The sequence below is a fragment of the Lentinus tigrinus genome, assembly GCF_003813185.1.
Source record: "Lentinus tigrinus ALCF2SS1-7 unplaced genomic scaffold L226scaffold_7, whole genome shotgun sequence".
In the NCBI taxonomy this organism is placed as follows: Eukaryota; Fungi; Basidiomycota; class Agaricomycetes; order Polyporales; family Polyporaceae; genus Lentinus; species Lentinus tigrinus.
Window position 1 is genome coordinate 1,055,381 of NW_027137916.1, and position 14,647 is coordinate 1,070,027.

The window sequence follows — 14,647 nt, forward strand, 5'->3', positions numbered from 1 at the left end:
ACGAGCCATGCGTGCTCTCTATCTCGGATTGCGAGACGGCGGCCGGTTTAACCATGTGATTTTCGTCTCACTCGGAGCTGCCAGGACTGCCGTGGCTAGAGATGTACGCGGTAAGCAGGGTGCATGATAACGAAGGTCGGACAGTCGCAGGGCGTAGATGACTCACCAGCCATCCCGATCGCTCTCTCGATCGCACTTAAGGTACAAAAAAGCACTTTCGCACAGAGCACGCAACGACATGGGAGTGAGTACGAACATACGAGCAATAGTGGATGTGTCCGAGTCAATGTAACACCACTTGTGGTCGGGTCAATGAGATTGAGGGGATTGAACTGAACAGGATGCGATATCGAGTGTACCGAGAATCTTCCTTGAGTGCTTGCAAACGGGCCCGCTCAAGCTGAGGGTGACGTTGACAAGGTCAGACTTTGGGTCTCTGATGGGTCCCATCTACTCTTCGGCACTGCCACCAAACCGGACCGCTGTTGCGTCCAATCAGGCAATGTGCTCTTCATGGAAGAGGATTGCGTGCTACATGCGATTGTGGCCCACATCGAGAGTACTCCGCCGTGACGACCTAGAACATGTTCCTTACCCTACGCACGGATTACGGCAGTGTGAGTACGTCCGGTGTGACGGACAACTGATATGACAGGCAAACTTCAAAAAGACAAGATAGAGTTCGACACGGCACTCACGCTTCTCTCGTTTCCAAGTTGCCGTCTCCCCCACGTACACTATGGCTCCTTCACAGCCACTACGTGTCGCGATTATTGGTGCAGGGCCTGCTGGCTTAGGTGCCCTGATCGCACTCAGCAAGGTTGACGGTGTCGATGTTCAAGTATACGAGCAAGCGCAGAAGTTACGGGAGATCGGAGCGGTTGGTCCTTCGTAGCGCCTTCGAATTCTAGACTTAATTCATGCACTGCAGGGAATCAGCGTACAGAACAACGGCTGGCGGGTTCTGGACAAGCTGGATGTTCCTCCCATCCCTCCAGAATCCTACTTCCGCAACTCAGGTCGGAAGCGTAATGAGCACTGGTACGTGCCCCGGCTGTTGTCTTGTCTTGCATGTTGATTGTGGGACTCATCGAATGTAGGAACGGGCGTAATGGCAGCTATATCAAAGCTCAGCTCGATCCTGGTCAGCATACTACTGCACATACGGTCTATCGAACCTGACTCACCAGTCGTACACAGAGGGGATTCCGGACGAGAAACTTCACATCCGGACGCATCGTGCACGCCTCCAAGAAGCTTTGCTGAAAGCCGCGCCGCAAGAGCGCATCCATCTCAAGAAGCGACTGAGCAAAGTTGACTTCCTCCCGACTGGTGGGGCGAAGTTGACTTTCGAGGATGGCTTCACAGCGACTGTTGATCTGGTCGTGGGAGCTGATGGCATTCGCTCGGTATGCTTGCATTATCTTCGTCCTTGGTCGATCTGACCATTCTGTGTTCGTAGGCCGTACGTCGCTGGGCCTTCCCGGAGCATACGATCAACTACACCGGCCGCATTGCCTATCGGACCGTCTTCCCTATCTCCCTGGTGGAGTCGATCCCCGACTTTCCACACAAGACAATCTTTTGGCATGGAGAGGATGGTCGGTGGATCTATACCTCGCCGCTCGGTGACGGCCTTTTCGAAATCACCGCGTCAACCCTAGAGCCAAAGGAGCTAGGTGAAGCGGTTTCGTGGGGACAACCAGCAGAGGTACAAGCACTAAGGAAACACTTCACGGTCAGCCTCCCCCGTACGCAACTTGAGGGGTCGTAGACTTACCTCAAGTGACGGTGTTCGCAGGAGTTCCATCCGGTAGTCCGCGCCATCATAGAGGCTGTACCGCCAGAAACTCTTGGACAGTACGCCACCTTCTCAGGCCCTCAGCTGGAGTCAATCGTCCGGCATGGCTCGGTCGCGTTGCTTGGTGACGCTTCCCATCGTGAGTGGACCCCTCTTAGCTGCGCATCAATCATGGAATAACCTGTTATTGAAGCACTTGCCGGTGCATTTGGAGCTGGAGCGGCGTTCGCTCTTGAGGATGCGTGGACGCTAGCTCAGAGTGTCTCGTACACGCTGGAGAACTCGCTTCCCCTCGCAGAGGGTCTCCGCCTGTTTGACAAAACACGCAGCCCGTACTACGGTCAGCTGTTTAGTGAATTGAAGAGTATGGCGGCTGCAGCAGAGAAAGGGAAGCACCTACCATGGGATGAGCGGGTCGCGGATCGCATCGAGGAACGGTGGGGGAACCTTGAGTGGATATACTCCTACGATGTGAGCGGAGGAGAACCCCTTGTCAGCGTGTCCAGGTCATCACTAACTTGATTGTGAATAGGTGGAGACAGCTTGGAACGACACGCTTCGTGAGGAGGCCTCGATTCAACAGCAGACTAAGACCGTGACAAGAGATGAAGAGAACCAGTTGTCTGCACGACTGTGATAGATAGATAGGTATATAAGTTTCTTCTAGGGTATGATAGGACTTCCTGTGCCAGTCAAAGAGGCTGAACATAGAGATGGTGTGGGTGCGACAAGCAGATGGACGTTGTCGGTTAAGTAAAAGTCCGAGGCTACTTCAGGCGTGTGCGCCAATCTTATCTTATCAATTGTTGTCCTGCTGTCGTGGCAGCTCCTAAGTACAATGACAGTGACAGTGGACATTGACAATACCTCCTCGACTTCCATCGTGGCCTCAAAGTCATTGGATCATGTATACATCGCTCGGCCTCATCGACGCTTTGTATCCGGACCATTGACGATGCTATGTTCTTCCCACCGCTGTACTACTGAGTACATCGAGACCAACCCTCCACCACCGGTCTACAAGGGCAACGTTGTAGTCCAGCACTACGTTGATCGGTATGTGCTCCACGTCAGTCTTACTTGGTCGTGTTGAGGACACATGCACGATCGGCGCGCGAGTTGACACTGTTGAGATCCGCGTATGCCGCGGGTAATGATCGCGAAGTTGGCACTTACGCCAACTGCCTGACTACTGTTCCGACAGTCTGCGGTCAGGTGGGCGGCCGGCGGTCTGCAAGTGCTGAGATAAACATCAACGTTTAGCGTGCCCTTCCTCGAGGGCCCGACCTTGCCTTTTCCACGAACCGCACTGGCTCGAAGGTCGAAACTCTACTCCCAGCACGCCTATCCCCCTTCCTAGGCAAGTGGCATGCCTGCTCTGGGCATGACAGCCCTTGTTAACCAGTTCAGTACGTAGGATGACCCCGGCGGCCGCTTCCCACCGGCTTACTGCCCGCATGACGAATTCAAGTTCTCGAGCTCAGGTACCAGACCCGCGACTTACCCTGCCCATAGAGCTTCTCTTCGTCATCCTTGAGGAAGCGCAATACGACGACCTCATTCCGAGGTACAAATGGATCAAGAACTACACTTTAGTGTGCATTACGTGGAGGAACTACGCCCAGCAATTGCTGTACACGTCTGTAGCTCTCCACAAGGGCACAGATCAGTGCAAAGCGTTCATAGATGCGCTAGCGGCGGCCAGGATCCGGGATGTTGAACATGCCACAGTGCTTGGGGCATCCGTGCGCTTTCTCTCGATATCCATCGACCACCAGGAGATATACGCGGACATCCTGGACCTATGCCCAAACCTTCGCGAGCTCCACCTCGTCCTCTATCACGCGTCTTTCCGCCCGGAGGTCCTGAAGAGATTCGCGCATGCACCTCCCGTACGGGCGATGCGCGTGCGGACGTACCACTACATGCCGCTGTTCCAGCTGCTGCGAGCGTTCGCGCATCTGCAGTTCCTCGAGGTCGACTGCAGCAGTGTCCGAGATCTTACCTTGGAACTCCCGCCCTCGCCTCCTCCGGCATGGGGCCTGGTTGAGCTGCGGTACCACAGCCTACGGCGCGCGACCCACGCCTTCGTCAATTGGGCTCTCTCGGGAACCGCGCGCTCAACACTGGAGGTGCTCCGTGTCACCTGCCCGTCGTTCGACGTCACTGAGCTCACCAGCATGGGAATCGCTTCAAACTTGAGATCCATCGTCTTACACCACCTGTGGGAGAGGGACGACTTGACCACGTTCAAGAGCCTCCGCGAGCTCGCGCTTCTCTTCCCATCCGTCCCCAATCATGCTCCTACGTTTCACACACTTCCTGTCGGTGTTCGGCATCTCTCCTTACATGCAGTGGGGAGCCGGGATACTGCCCAGGCAATGGTCGCCGCCATTTCAGCATACCAGGAACGTTCCGGGGACTCCTTGCGGGTCCTCACTTACCATCGACGGTCGGAGAGCACGTCGGACTTGCTTCTCGACGCAGAAGCGCTGTATACGTTCTGTCTCGAGCGCGGGATCGAGTTCCGCCTCATGGACCCTCCATTCGGTTACTATGCAGGAGAGGTGGGTTCGTGGCTACAATTCCGGACAAGATGCTCAACTTTGTGCTTGTTGTAGCGCATCCCACTCGAGCCATTCGACTCGTATCCTCAGAGTGTTCCTCTTTCAACTCGGCGCAAGAAACTCGACGATGGAGCGCTGCCATGGAGGGTGAGACGTGAAGCATCTTTGACGCGGAGGATTGTGAACGCAGCCGGTAGGGCATTTGGTGGTACCACCGTGCCATCTATAGCATTGGCGAGACCATGAAGAGATGCGTGGATATAGTTCCATTCATGTACGACGCTCTGCTGTCTCTGGTCTTTTATATGTCTATAACATGGAAATAACAGTCCAACAGGGTTCTGTCGCTCCGTGTATCGAAAAAGACTTTATGGCTGAGTCGGACCTAGTCGGACATAGCATTCCGAGTCGTGAGAATGCCACCCACGTGGGCAGGACAAAGGCTTACTGACGCCACCCGCTTCGACGTTGTATCTGCGCAGAGCTTGCTGAGGTATGTCATGAGTATATGGGAAAGGAACATCCGTACTAACACACTACTATATGCACATAGGTGTTAGAGATCAAGCGGAGAGGCGAAATCAGGAGGTAGCAGTCGTAGCTGACTTTCATCACAACTCGATATTTGCTGACTGCGAATAAATTCTTACTCTTCTTGCTATGCATAGATGGACACTGCCCACATATCTGACGAGGAACATGCGCAAATTTCACGCTTGACGCCCACAGAAGTTCAAGCCTTGGCGTCCCAGGTGCTACAAGATGATGCGGCGAAGATGGTGGCCCTTCGTGATCACACTCTCGCAATGAAGCGGATATACAACAGCGCTGCCTCCATCAATTCCAAGCTTCCAGTGGAGATTCTTGTCATAATCTTTCGGACTGCCGGACCTCCCTCGAACAGCCCCAAGGATGCGGTATGGCTCACCCATGTCTGCCACGCCTGGCGTGCCATCATCCACGACACTCCTGCTTTCTGGGTTGACTTCATGCGTCCCTGCGCGAAGCGTTTCTACATTGGGAGCACGATGAGACACTCCTTAGTGATCCTCGATGCGCTCGCCCGGTCAGCACCCCTGCGTTACGAGTTCGGCATGTACGGCGACTTCCTTCCTGCGCTCAAAACTCCTGCAGCAGAGAGCCATTTGTCCCGGATGTCAACCTTGAGTCTCGACTGCAGAGCTTTGGGAGACACGGACATGCGTCTTTTCTTCGAGCTTCGACTACCAAACTTGGAGCAGCTTGCGTTATGGAGTGACTGTACCTCCGTCGCTCTCCCCGACATTTCGGCTGAATCACCCGCTCGTTTTCCCCGGCTCCGCACCCTGAAGACAACCTGCACTACATTCCCACTGGCCTGGGTAGGACCATCCCTACGGACCCTCGAGATCGTCGCTGGAGTGGAGTTCGAAGGAACTGCCCCTCGCAATTTACGTCGTGAACGTTGTTGTCATCTCAGCTCAGTCTCTGAGCTTTTCAGGGTTCTGGGGAGGTGCCCAAACCTGGAAGTTTTGGCCATGTCCGACCGTCTACCATACGATATCACACCTCACGACTCCTCAGCACTTGTCCTCTCCCATCATCCCCCTCGACTGGAACACCTCGATTGCTTCAAAATCGACAGTACCGAATTGGGCGCAGTCCGCTCACTGCTGGAATGCTTCACGCTGCCGCATGAGACGTTCCTCACACTGTACACAGACTCGGCGTATGACGCCTTGTCGGAGTGCCTCCCTGTCACCCATCGTCTCCAATCCATTCCATTCATCGACCAGGTGGAGCTCAATGTCTGCCGCCCCGAACACCAATATCCGCACGTTGTGGAGGGCTTCGCGCCGGAAGAGAAGGATGGGCTCTCTCGGACACGGCTGGCCGTGCATTCTTCCGATACGTCAATCCTTCACCGGGACTTCGACCTCCTGCGACTTTTCAAAGGATTTGCGCCGATCTTCTTGCCAGGAGTCGTCGTTGACTTGGTGGTCACCCTCTCGCAGCCTGTACGGCGCGGACAGAGTGAGGCATGGGCCTGGCTGCTGCGCTACTTCCCAAGAATCACGAACCTGTCTGTCGAGGCTGCATCAAACATCGAATTCTTCACCGTCCTCGCGGAGGATGTCATGAGTGAATTATCCAGTTTGTCGGTCACACTGGTCGGCGCGGACGATTGGGTTATTGAACGTGAGGTAACGGTGTCCGTTCTGGAGATACGCGCCTTCCGGGGACTGCACCTTCGGTCCTTTGTGTACCGGGAGCAGGTGAAGCGCGGGCTGGGGGAGCTTCCACCTTCCCTACCCACATCTTATGTAGAACGCTTGCAGGCCGTATGCCCAGGTGGAAAGGTATTAGAACCATATTGTGTCGATTAGCTGGAATCGAGGACGACACTTCAATATCATCTCGTATTGAGGCGATTTTCTGTATACATAAGGGAGTTCCGGAGGTAAACATTCTCGAACACCGTATTTGCCGCAATGCAACTCCAGCATGACATGTCCGCCGATGGCCTAGCCAACTCAAATATCGTCAACGAGTTTGTTCTTACGTCGAGAGATACCATTCAAAGTGTCGCGCGGCACACCTGTTCGTGAGTGTCCCGCCAAGTCAGGAGACGCCAGGGAGGCGCGGTCCGGTTAGGTCCGAGTGTCGGCGGAGTTTGCCACGACTGCATCGCCGCCCAACCGTGTTCTTCTCTTCTTGAGGCGCAGCAGATACGCCCAAGAAGCAGTTCTCATCCTCATATCTAGCTCAGTGGAATCTGTACCGTCATTGCGGGCTCAGTCGCGTCAGCTGAGCCAAGTCAAGCCTCCGCGATTCTTTGACATAGCAGACGACGCGAACCCTGCTGGATCCTCGGGCAACTATGCGTAAGCCTTGGAGGTGTCATGTAATCGCACCTTCCGAGTGACCCGCTTGGCCAGAGACGCGTACCGGAGGCGCGAACCATCTATCCATCATGCCTGATCCTGCGGGTGGCACCCGAATATCAATATCAATCTGTTCCTTGTCTTCCTCAAACGCCCGGGCTGTGGCTTGACATGCGATGTGGCACGTATGTTCCGCATACTTGAGTATCTTATGCTACTCAATAGTTTGCATGTTTTGTAGGTTTTGTAGGGCAACCCTGCTTGAATTTCGAGCCTTGTAACAGATCCTACTGCAAGCGGGGCCTACCGTCTTCTTACGCCCACACACACCCACAATAGTGAAACTCCCACCGCGCCGTAGACCGCCCAGCGCCCTGAAGAATGTGCACCTAGCTTCGAATGGATCGCAATGTTCTCAGCGTGCTTGATGCCGCCCTCAAGCCGACCGCCCAGCATGCTTCGTTGCCAGCTCGCAGTCTGTGTGCCCGACACAGCACGCTTTCATCTTCTCTAGATCTTCCATGATGACGCTTTTACACTGGCGCACTGAAACGCCATCACGCTGTACAATACTTGCGAGCATCCCCGCCGACACCGCATGTGTGCTCGGACTTCTTGGGGGGCAATCACGACTCTCAGGGCTACGGTTTATAGCCGTGAAGATTCATTCTCTATCCTTCCGCGGGCCTCCACCTCCTCCCACAACGGACCCTAGAGGGCACGATCGCTCCATGGATCCCCCCTCCGCAAGTAGCCCCGCAGTGATGCTCTCGTCGAGCCCGACCATCGAGGAGTTGCAATCGCTACTGTACAAAACGGATGGCGCGATGCTGCTTGCAGGATTCGTCAGTACGCTGTGAGTTGCCTTATTTTCTGCTCGGAGACCTGCTGGAGTAAACATACTGATGCCACCTCCTAGGCTGTACGGCGTTGTGTTGCATCAGGCCTACCGTTACGTGCGGATCTTTCCCAAAGACGTATTATTTATTCGATTGCTGGTAAGCTCGAAAGCGGACCCGAGAAGCTGCCTTTGGTACTGATGTCATGAATCTATCTCAGGTCCCTGTGGTTATGTACGCCAATTTTGACTTGCGCCAGATACATGGCCTCATCTGACACAAACATTCCAGTGTTATCGAGACCCTCTATACCGCGTGCCTAATCCATTACAGGTAAGTCTTCTTCGTGGGCAGATTTCTCGTGAGCTCACCTCGATCACTAGTTATTACGACTTCGTCATAAACTACGCCAATCCTGAGCAAATCTTCGAACACATCTCTTGGTGAGTAGTGTCTGACTCATGGTGTATGAGAGACTGACGCGCATTAAGGTCCGGAAACGCGAGTCTCTTCCTCTCATTAGCTACGACACCCTTGACTGACGTTCATGCCACTCTTCAGCTCTTGCCTCTGCTTGGAGTATGTACAGGCGTCTTTCGTGTTGCTTCCAAGTTACACTGGCTGACCATATTGCCAGATCATAACAGGAAGCGTTACTCATATGTACGTGACCGCTTCTCTCAAGTCCGAAGACGCACTCACGGTGAACCTTAGCTTCTTCATTCGTCGTGTCTCAATGAGTACGTCTCAAAGCTTCCCGTTCATCCTTGGTGGGATAGACTCAATATTACCCGCGTCCTAGTCGGTACCTACCACCGATGGCTCGCGATCTTCGCCGTGAGTGGACACTTCACTATTTTTCGAAGCACTGATGCTGACCGAAAAGTATACATAGGTCATCTTCCACGTGGTGCAGAACAGTGAGTTGGCCATCTCGTGTAGCCCTTCAGTCGCTGATCTCAGTTGCTACAATACGAAGCATTTGGCATGAGTACGTAGCACGTCATCCACTCCTTCTCCCAGCCATCGCTGACCTCAATCGTAGTCATCACTGTTCGAGGGTATGTCTCCTATCTCTGGCACGGCCGAGATCGCTTGCTCATCACCCGGCTAAGGTTCATCTTCCACGACGCCCAAGCATACACAACCAAGAAGGTTCGTGACATTAGCATGTCCGTCCTGCCCAGAACGCAAGTACATACTGATGTCCCACAGTATCTCATGGGCCTCTGTTTCGGGTTCGCAGTCTTGGCCGACATTTCGATCACCGGGGCCCTGTTAGGCGTGCTGTACAAGGGCCGCGCCAGACAGAGACGGTGCGCTTTAGCTGACTGTCCGCCTTCTAATTGCTGATGATAATTGGCTACACCATCCAGGGACCGCCCGCTCTGGGACACGATTACTACCTACTTCGTCAATACTGGTGAGTCGTCAACATTGTTGATTGTCGGTGATTGCTAAACGTGATGTTCGCTTTAGGATCATTGGTGCTGTATGACCCTTCCGCGCAACCGTCTTTGTCCAAATTTTGACCACCTCATGCTCTTATATGAAGGATCCTCGACATAGTGACCCTCGTGCTGGTAAGATACGACTCACGCGTTCTGGTGGGCCACGCTCTCACCACATCTTTCAGGCTATGGCGTCGGAGGGTAACCTGTACTGGGCAGCCATCAACACTATCACCACAAGAAGTACGCCTTCGCCCTTCTCCCATCTTCACCGCCATGCTGACATGACACCGCCATCTTCCAGTCTACACCACCACGCTGCTGAGCGTGTAAGTGCATCTCCTCTTACGTGTCAGAAGCCACCTCTCGACCGCTGCTAATGCGGACCGGGCTTCTCTAGGCTGAACTCGCGCAACATCGAAGCGGCAGACGGGATTGAAATCTTCAGCGGCGGTCCGCTCCGCTCTATCGCCCGTGCGAGGCGCCTGGCGGAAATACGGCAGTGGAACGTTCCGGAGGTACATACATATGCATCGCCTTCCCCCCCGCCCGTGTGGTTATTGATGCCCGTTGTTCCTGGCATGGCAGGAGCCTGAGCAGACCCCGGCCAAGATCGCGATCAACGTGCAGACGGAGAACGAGGGGGAGAGCGTGACGATGTCCCGAAACGAGAGTCGCAAGGATGTGATGATTTGAAGACCAAGAACGATGTCCCAATGTCGCCTGTATCCTTGTTTGCTCGCTCAGCCTAACATATGTATCCCAGGAAATGAAATATAACTCTATTGTGAACGAGCCGCAACCGGAGGCGGCCTGTCGTGAGTTCCAATTGCATACCCACCGTGCCGCTCATCTCCCGGACCTCTTCTTTGCCAATGGACCACAATCAATTTCAGCTGATGAACCGAGCCCATCCTCCAATTTGCGATCCATGAGCGGCAATGTGGCCAGTCCTCTTGTTGTACGTTGGTCAACATACCCGAGGTATGCCGGCCCCTGTAGCGGTCTGTCTCTGAGCAGGGGTGAGTGACAGGTGGTTGCGTGAAATACCTAGGATGAAACTGAGCGAGACCATCAATTTGTAGGTCGGGTGCGGTGACCGGTAGGACCAACGCATGGTCATGCAGGTGGACAGGAACATCCCTATCGCAGGCCGAATAATGCTTTCTGAAGCGCCAGCTATTCGAAAGCGTATAAAAAGTCGTCAGAGGCGAAGACGAGCTACAGGTCCTCACAGCAGAACAACCTCTCTTCTCTCCTCACCGTAGCCGAAGCACATCTACTGCACCTCACACATCAGCTCTCCAACGACATGCACTACACTCAGATCATCCTGTCAGTCCTCGCGGCCGCTGCCACCGTCGTAGCTCTACCCTCCGATACTGTCGCAGCTCGCTCCGTCGAGCCCGTCAAGTACATGGCGTTCTCAAAGACCAACGGGCGCATCTCAGCGACGGAAGGCTCGCCCAACGGGCTGTACATGCTGCACAACGACACGCACGCAGCCTACTTCGGCGAGGTGTCCGCCGACCAGCTGGCCTTTGCGCAGTAAGTCCGCTGCCCTCGAGCGCACGGTCGATGCTGACCCAAGCCCTTCCCACTCGCAGCTCCCTGGTCGCCCGAAGCGCAGACGAGTTCACCTGCGTCCCGTCGTGCAACGGCCAGCAGCACTCCGCGTCGGACATTTCGACGGCCGAGCAGGGCCTGCAAGGGTGGTTCGGTGGAGGACTGTCGTGGCGCGGCTCCATCTACTACCTCTACAACTCGGTGTACGCCTTCGGGTGCGACTACGGCAACGGTCAGACGGGCAAGAGCAGCGACTATGCTGCTGCCTACGCCTGCGTCGATCGCAACTGCGGCAACACCCAGGGCGGGTGGGATAGCATCCACAATTGGAAGGTCACGTACGGGCGGGAGTTTGGGAGCTTTGGATGCTGAGCGCGGAAGGACGTGGGTCGAGGGATGCCTCGCCGTCGCCACTTTTGCTGAGTGGTAGTAGGTTGGGTTTGGTCGAACTGGGCGGTAGCTTTTTTCCCACTGGGTTTTTGACGCACCCGCTATAGTTCTGCGTTGAATTGTACCTCTTCACCCTCTGCATTGATTTCTCTTTAATAATTTTATACGATGCTCTGTTCTAGTCTTCTCACGTAGGAGTCAGCCAACGAGTGGTCGGAGACAGAGGGGCCGGACTTGGTTCGGTTCGGTCTTCTCGTGGTGGTTCGGGTCTTCACCACGTGGCCATACAACCAAATCCCGGGCATCTCTCATTATCAACCATCTCCAGCACTGTCACTGCAAGTCTGTGATCCCCCTATTCCGAATATGACTCGGAAAGCGTAACAGAGATCGAGTCAGTGCACAAGAGAGGAACCTAGTGAAAGAAGTGGCATAATCTTCAAGTTGAGCCAACGCATTCTCGCAACATTGCCACCATCGAACCCGTGTCCACAAGCGATGCGACGAATTCTGTACGTTTGCAATTGCATACCACCTTCTAGCTGACGGTGGTGTAGATCTGATGGTCGAATGACCACCAGCTCGACCGTTCCAATCGGACGACTTAAACCTTGCGACTCCGAATCCCAGTCGAGGGGCTTGAGCCCACAGCACTGCAACTTCAATTTGCCGTTGGAATGGCATTAGCAGTTGGAAGGTCACGTACGGGCGGGAGTTTGGGAGCTTCGGGTGTCGAGCGCTGCCAAGGGCTGATTCAGAGGCCATGGGGGACTGATTGTACGATTAGGCATTCCGGGCTGGGCGGTAGCTTTTTCCCACTGGGTTTTGACGCACCCGCCCAGTCCTGTAACGTGTAGTACCTTATTTAATTGTGTATTTTTGAGTTTTATGGTGGTTCAGGACGATCTCCCCTGCCTGGGACTCGACTCTGGGATGCTGATGTACTCCTTCGCACAACTGGCGTGCATCTCGACAGCCACTCGGGCAATCAACTTGGTGCAAGTACGCTGCGAGGTGGCCAAGGCGACGTCGACCTATGAGGTGCTGTGACTTGCTGACTCCATAATTTGTCCATATTACACGCGTGTCAGTACTCATACAGGGCAGATGCGTGCATTAGTGCTCGCACAAGTTGAACTTAACCTCGTAAATGCTCTCGTTGTGCTCGAGAACAAAGTTCGAGCGCTCCTCCATGAGCGCAGCGCGGTGCCCCTCTGCCTCCTCCCTCGACATGACGTCTTGCTTGGCATAGCTTGTGATCATGTCGACCAGCTCAACCGGCAGACGCCCCATCGCCGGTATCTTCTTCATTTCCTCCTCGAGCCAGTCCTCCTGTTGTGGCGGGACATCGGTCGTCGACAGGATTTCCGTGTTGGGGTTGACGAGGAAGAAGCACAAGATCTTCCTGTACCCGGGTTTCGTCGGGTCCGCCAGCTCGAAGGCGTCGACACGATGCTGGTAGATGTTCGGGAACGCGACGCACTTGTCCTCCTCGGCGACGATGTGCCCCACGTTCTGGTTCTGCTGGTGGCCGCGCCCGAACCCGTACGCGACGACGTGCCCGAGGTGATCGTCCTGCTGGTACCGCATGTCGACCCCGCCCAGTGTGACACGAAAGTCGAGCCGAGACTCGGTGATGTTCTCGCACGTGTAGTAGTACAGCCCCGTTGCGACGATGTTCTCGTTCGCCATGCCCTCGACGTGCCATGTGCCGCCAGCGTAGGTCGGGTTCTCGGGCGTCAGGATGATGTTCGCGAGCTTGACAATCACCTGCACCTTGCGGTTCTTGAGAGGGTACTCGACGCGCTTCGCAGTGTCTGGAGGGGTGAAGGGAGCGGGTTTCGGGATGCGTGGCCAGTGGTACTTGCGTTCCCATGCCTCGTACTCCTCACGCTCCTCCCAGTCGGGGGGTTCCGGCTCATGCTTGTACCACCTGAAAGGGTCGACCGTGATAGCATGCGGTGGTTCAGGAGATAGCATGTCGGAAAGGACTCGCTCGAACAGTGGAATGAAGCGTGCGAGGATGGAGGCGATGATCGGGTACAGTGTGGCGTGACGAGTGGGGTGGAGGTTATTGATGTAGGCGAGAGGAGTTGCGTCTCCTGACGGGGACACCTGGAAGTCGGTCGGAAGCCACTGGTATCTCTGCGACACGGCATATTGTGTGTGTCTGTTCCACGGCTTCATGAAATCGGCGATGTCAGGGCGGCGCTCCTCCGAAGAATACGACTCCCAGGTGAGGACTTCGAGTGACTCGTCGTTTGTCGCATCGGCACGGAAGAGTGTTTCCCCGATGCGTAGACAGTAGAGCGACGGATGGACTAGATCGAGCACTTGTTTGTTCGATCCCGGGTGCCAGTCTTTCTGGTCTTCCGGTACGTTCTCGAGCAGGGCGACACCCTTGAGAAGGTCGTCCTTGAGTGCAGGCGGGATAAGCGACCGCGACTCGTGGACCCTGTAGATTGAGGTGGCCTGTCGGAGTCGTCAATCTGAGTTCGAGCACTCGTCCCGGAGGTATGAGAACGTACGAAAATGCCGGTCTCTGGATCTCGCTGAGCGGCCTCGTACTTGAGCTGCTCAAAGATATAGTCGAGCTGGGCATTGGATATGCGGCCCCGCGGCCACTTCTTCGCCTGCCCGTGGTTCTCGAGCGTGTACCGGGCTTTGCCACCCCAGAGCTTGTGGACGATGACGCGGTCCTGCTCGACCATCTCTTCGCGCCACTTGGCAACGATGGAGGGGTCGTTGACCTTCTCCCACCAGTTCGGCTTTGAGCGAATCTTGCCTGAGAAGAAGGACATGCGAAGCTCGACGAGGGTGTATGGCACGCGATTGCTGAAGTAGAATGGGGATGGGAAGCCGTAGGGGCGATAATCTCGTGACTCTGCGTTGTCTGTGCCCGCCGCGTCTTCGTACGTGTCTTCCTCGCCTTCTGTGATGTCCTCCAAGTCCGTCGGGGGGCTGCTGTCTTCGTCCGAGTCGGGACTTGGGGCATGCAATGGGTCTTCGACGCGAGCCATGCTTATTATTGGTGAGCGCTGGGATCGATGAGTGCGCCTGAATGCTCTGAGTCGACCTTTCCTAGTACATTCAACCAGGATATCAGCGGAGTGCGAAAAGAGCTGCTGTGAGGACACGGAAATGCGGCAGTGTGTGGCCGTGGCGCTGA

The 14,647-nt window shown here is 55.1% G+C and overlaps 5 protein-coding genes across 5 annotated transcripts; 4 read left to right on the top strand and 1 right to left on the bottom strand.

Moving 5' to 3' along the window:
- Positions 1 to 693: 693 nt before the first annotated feature.
- Positions 694 to 2,451, top strand: L226DRAFT_505268 (putative monooxygenase). The gene is made up of 8 exons (XM_067678024.1): positions 694 to 880; positions 932 to 1,041; positions 1,101 to 1,144; positions 1,201 to 1,409; positions 1,463 to 1,738; positions 1,802 to 1,940; positions 1,995 to 2,272; positions 2,334 to 2,451. The coding sequence occupies exons 1-8, from the start codon at positions 740 to 742 to the stop codon at positions 2,436 to 2,438; spliced, it is 1,302 nt and encodes a 433-aa protein (XP_067537738.1). The 5' UTR covers positions 694 to 739; the 3' UTR covers positions 2,439 to 2,451.
- A 470-nt stretch (positions 2,452 to 2,921) lies between these two features.
- On the top strand, positions 2,922 to 4,720 carry L226DRAFT_533162 (uncharacterized protein). The gene is made up of 3 exons (XM_067680395.1): positions 2,922 to 3,161; positions 3,219 to 4,368; positions 4,423 to 4,720. The coding sequence occupies exons 2-3, from the start codon at positions 3,220 to 3,222 to the stop codon at positions 4,612 to 4,614; spliced, it is 1,341 nt and encodes a 446-aa protein (XP_067537739.1). The 5' UTR covers positions 2,922 to 3,161; position 3,219; the 3' UTR covers positions 4,615 to 4,720.
- A 1,090-nt stretch (positions 4,721 to 5,810) lies between these two features.
- L226DRAFT_533164 (uncharacterized protein) lies at positions 5,811 to 6,746 on the top strand. Its single transcript, XM_067680396.1, has one exon. It carries the CDS (start codon positions 5,886 to 5,888, stop codon positions 6,732 to 6,734), a length of 849 nt encoding a protein of 282 aa, XP_067537740.1. The 5' UTR covers positions 5,811 to 5,885; the 3' UTR covers positions 6,735 to 6,746.
- Positions 6,747 to 7,963: 1,217 nt separating this feature from the next.
- Positions 7,964 to 11,460, top strand: L226DRAFT_569371 (uncharacterized protein; the record flags this gene model as incomplete). The annotated part of the gene is made up of 23 exons (XM_067684288.1): positions 7,964 to 8,088; positions 8,152 to 8,230; positions 8,292 to 8,305; positions 8,363 to 8,404; positions 8,455 to 8,514; positions 8,563 to 8,650; positions 8,709 to 8,734; positions 8,786 to 8,811; positions 8,874 to 8,908; positions 8,967 to 8,991; positions 9,051 to 9,062; positions 9,117 to 9,132; positions 9,187 to 9,226; positions 9,287 to 9,387; positions 9,448 to 9,494; positions 9,551 to 9,563; positions 9,627 to 9,654; positions 9,708 to 9,765; positions 9,827 to 9,851; positions 9,923 to 10,040; positions 10,111 to 10,206; positions 10,763 to 11,070; positions 11,130 to 11,460. 23 exons carry the CDS (start codon positions 7,964 to 7,966, stop codon positions 11,458 to 11,460), a joined length of 1,713 nt encoding a protein of 570 aa, XP_067537741.1.
- Positions 11,461 to 12,594: 1,134 nt separating this feature from the next.
- Positions 12,595 to 14,279, bottom strand: L226DRAFT_459562 (uncharacterized protein; the record flags this gene model as incomplete). Its single annotated transcript, XM_067675524.1, has 2 exons — positions 12,595 to 13,950; positions 14,007 to 14,279. The coding sequence occupies 2 exons, from the start codon at positions 14,277 to 14,279 to the stop codon at positions 12,595 to 12,597; spliced, it is 1,629 nt and encodes a 542-aa protein (XP_067537742.1).
- Positions 14,280 to 14,647: the final 368 nt, after the last annotated feature.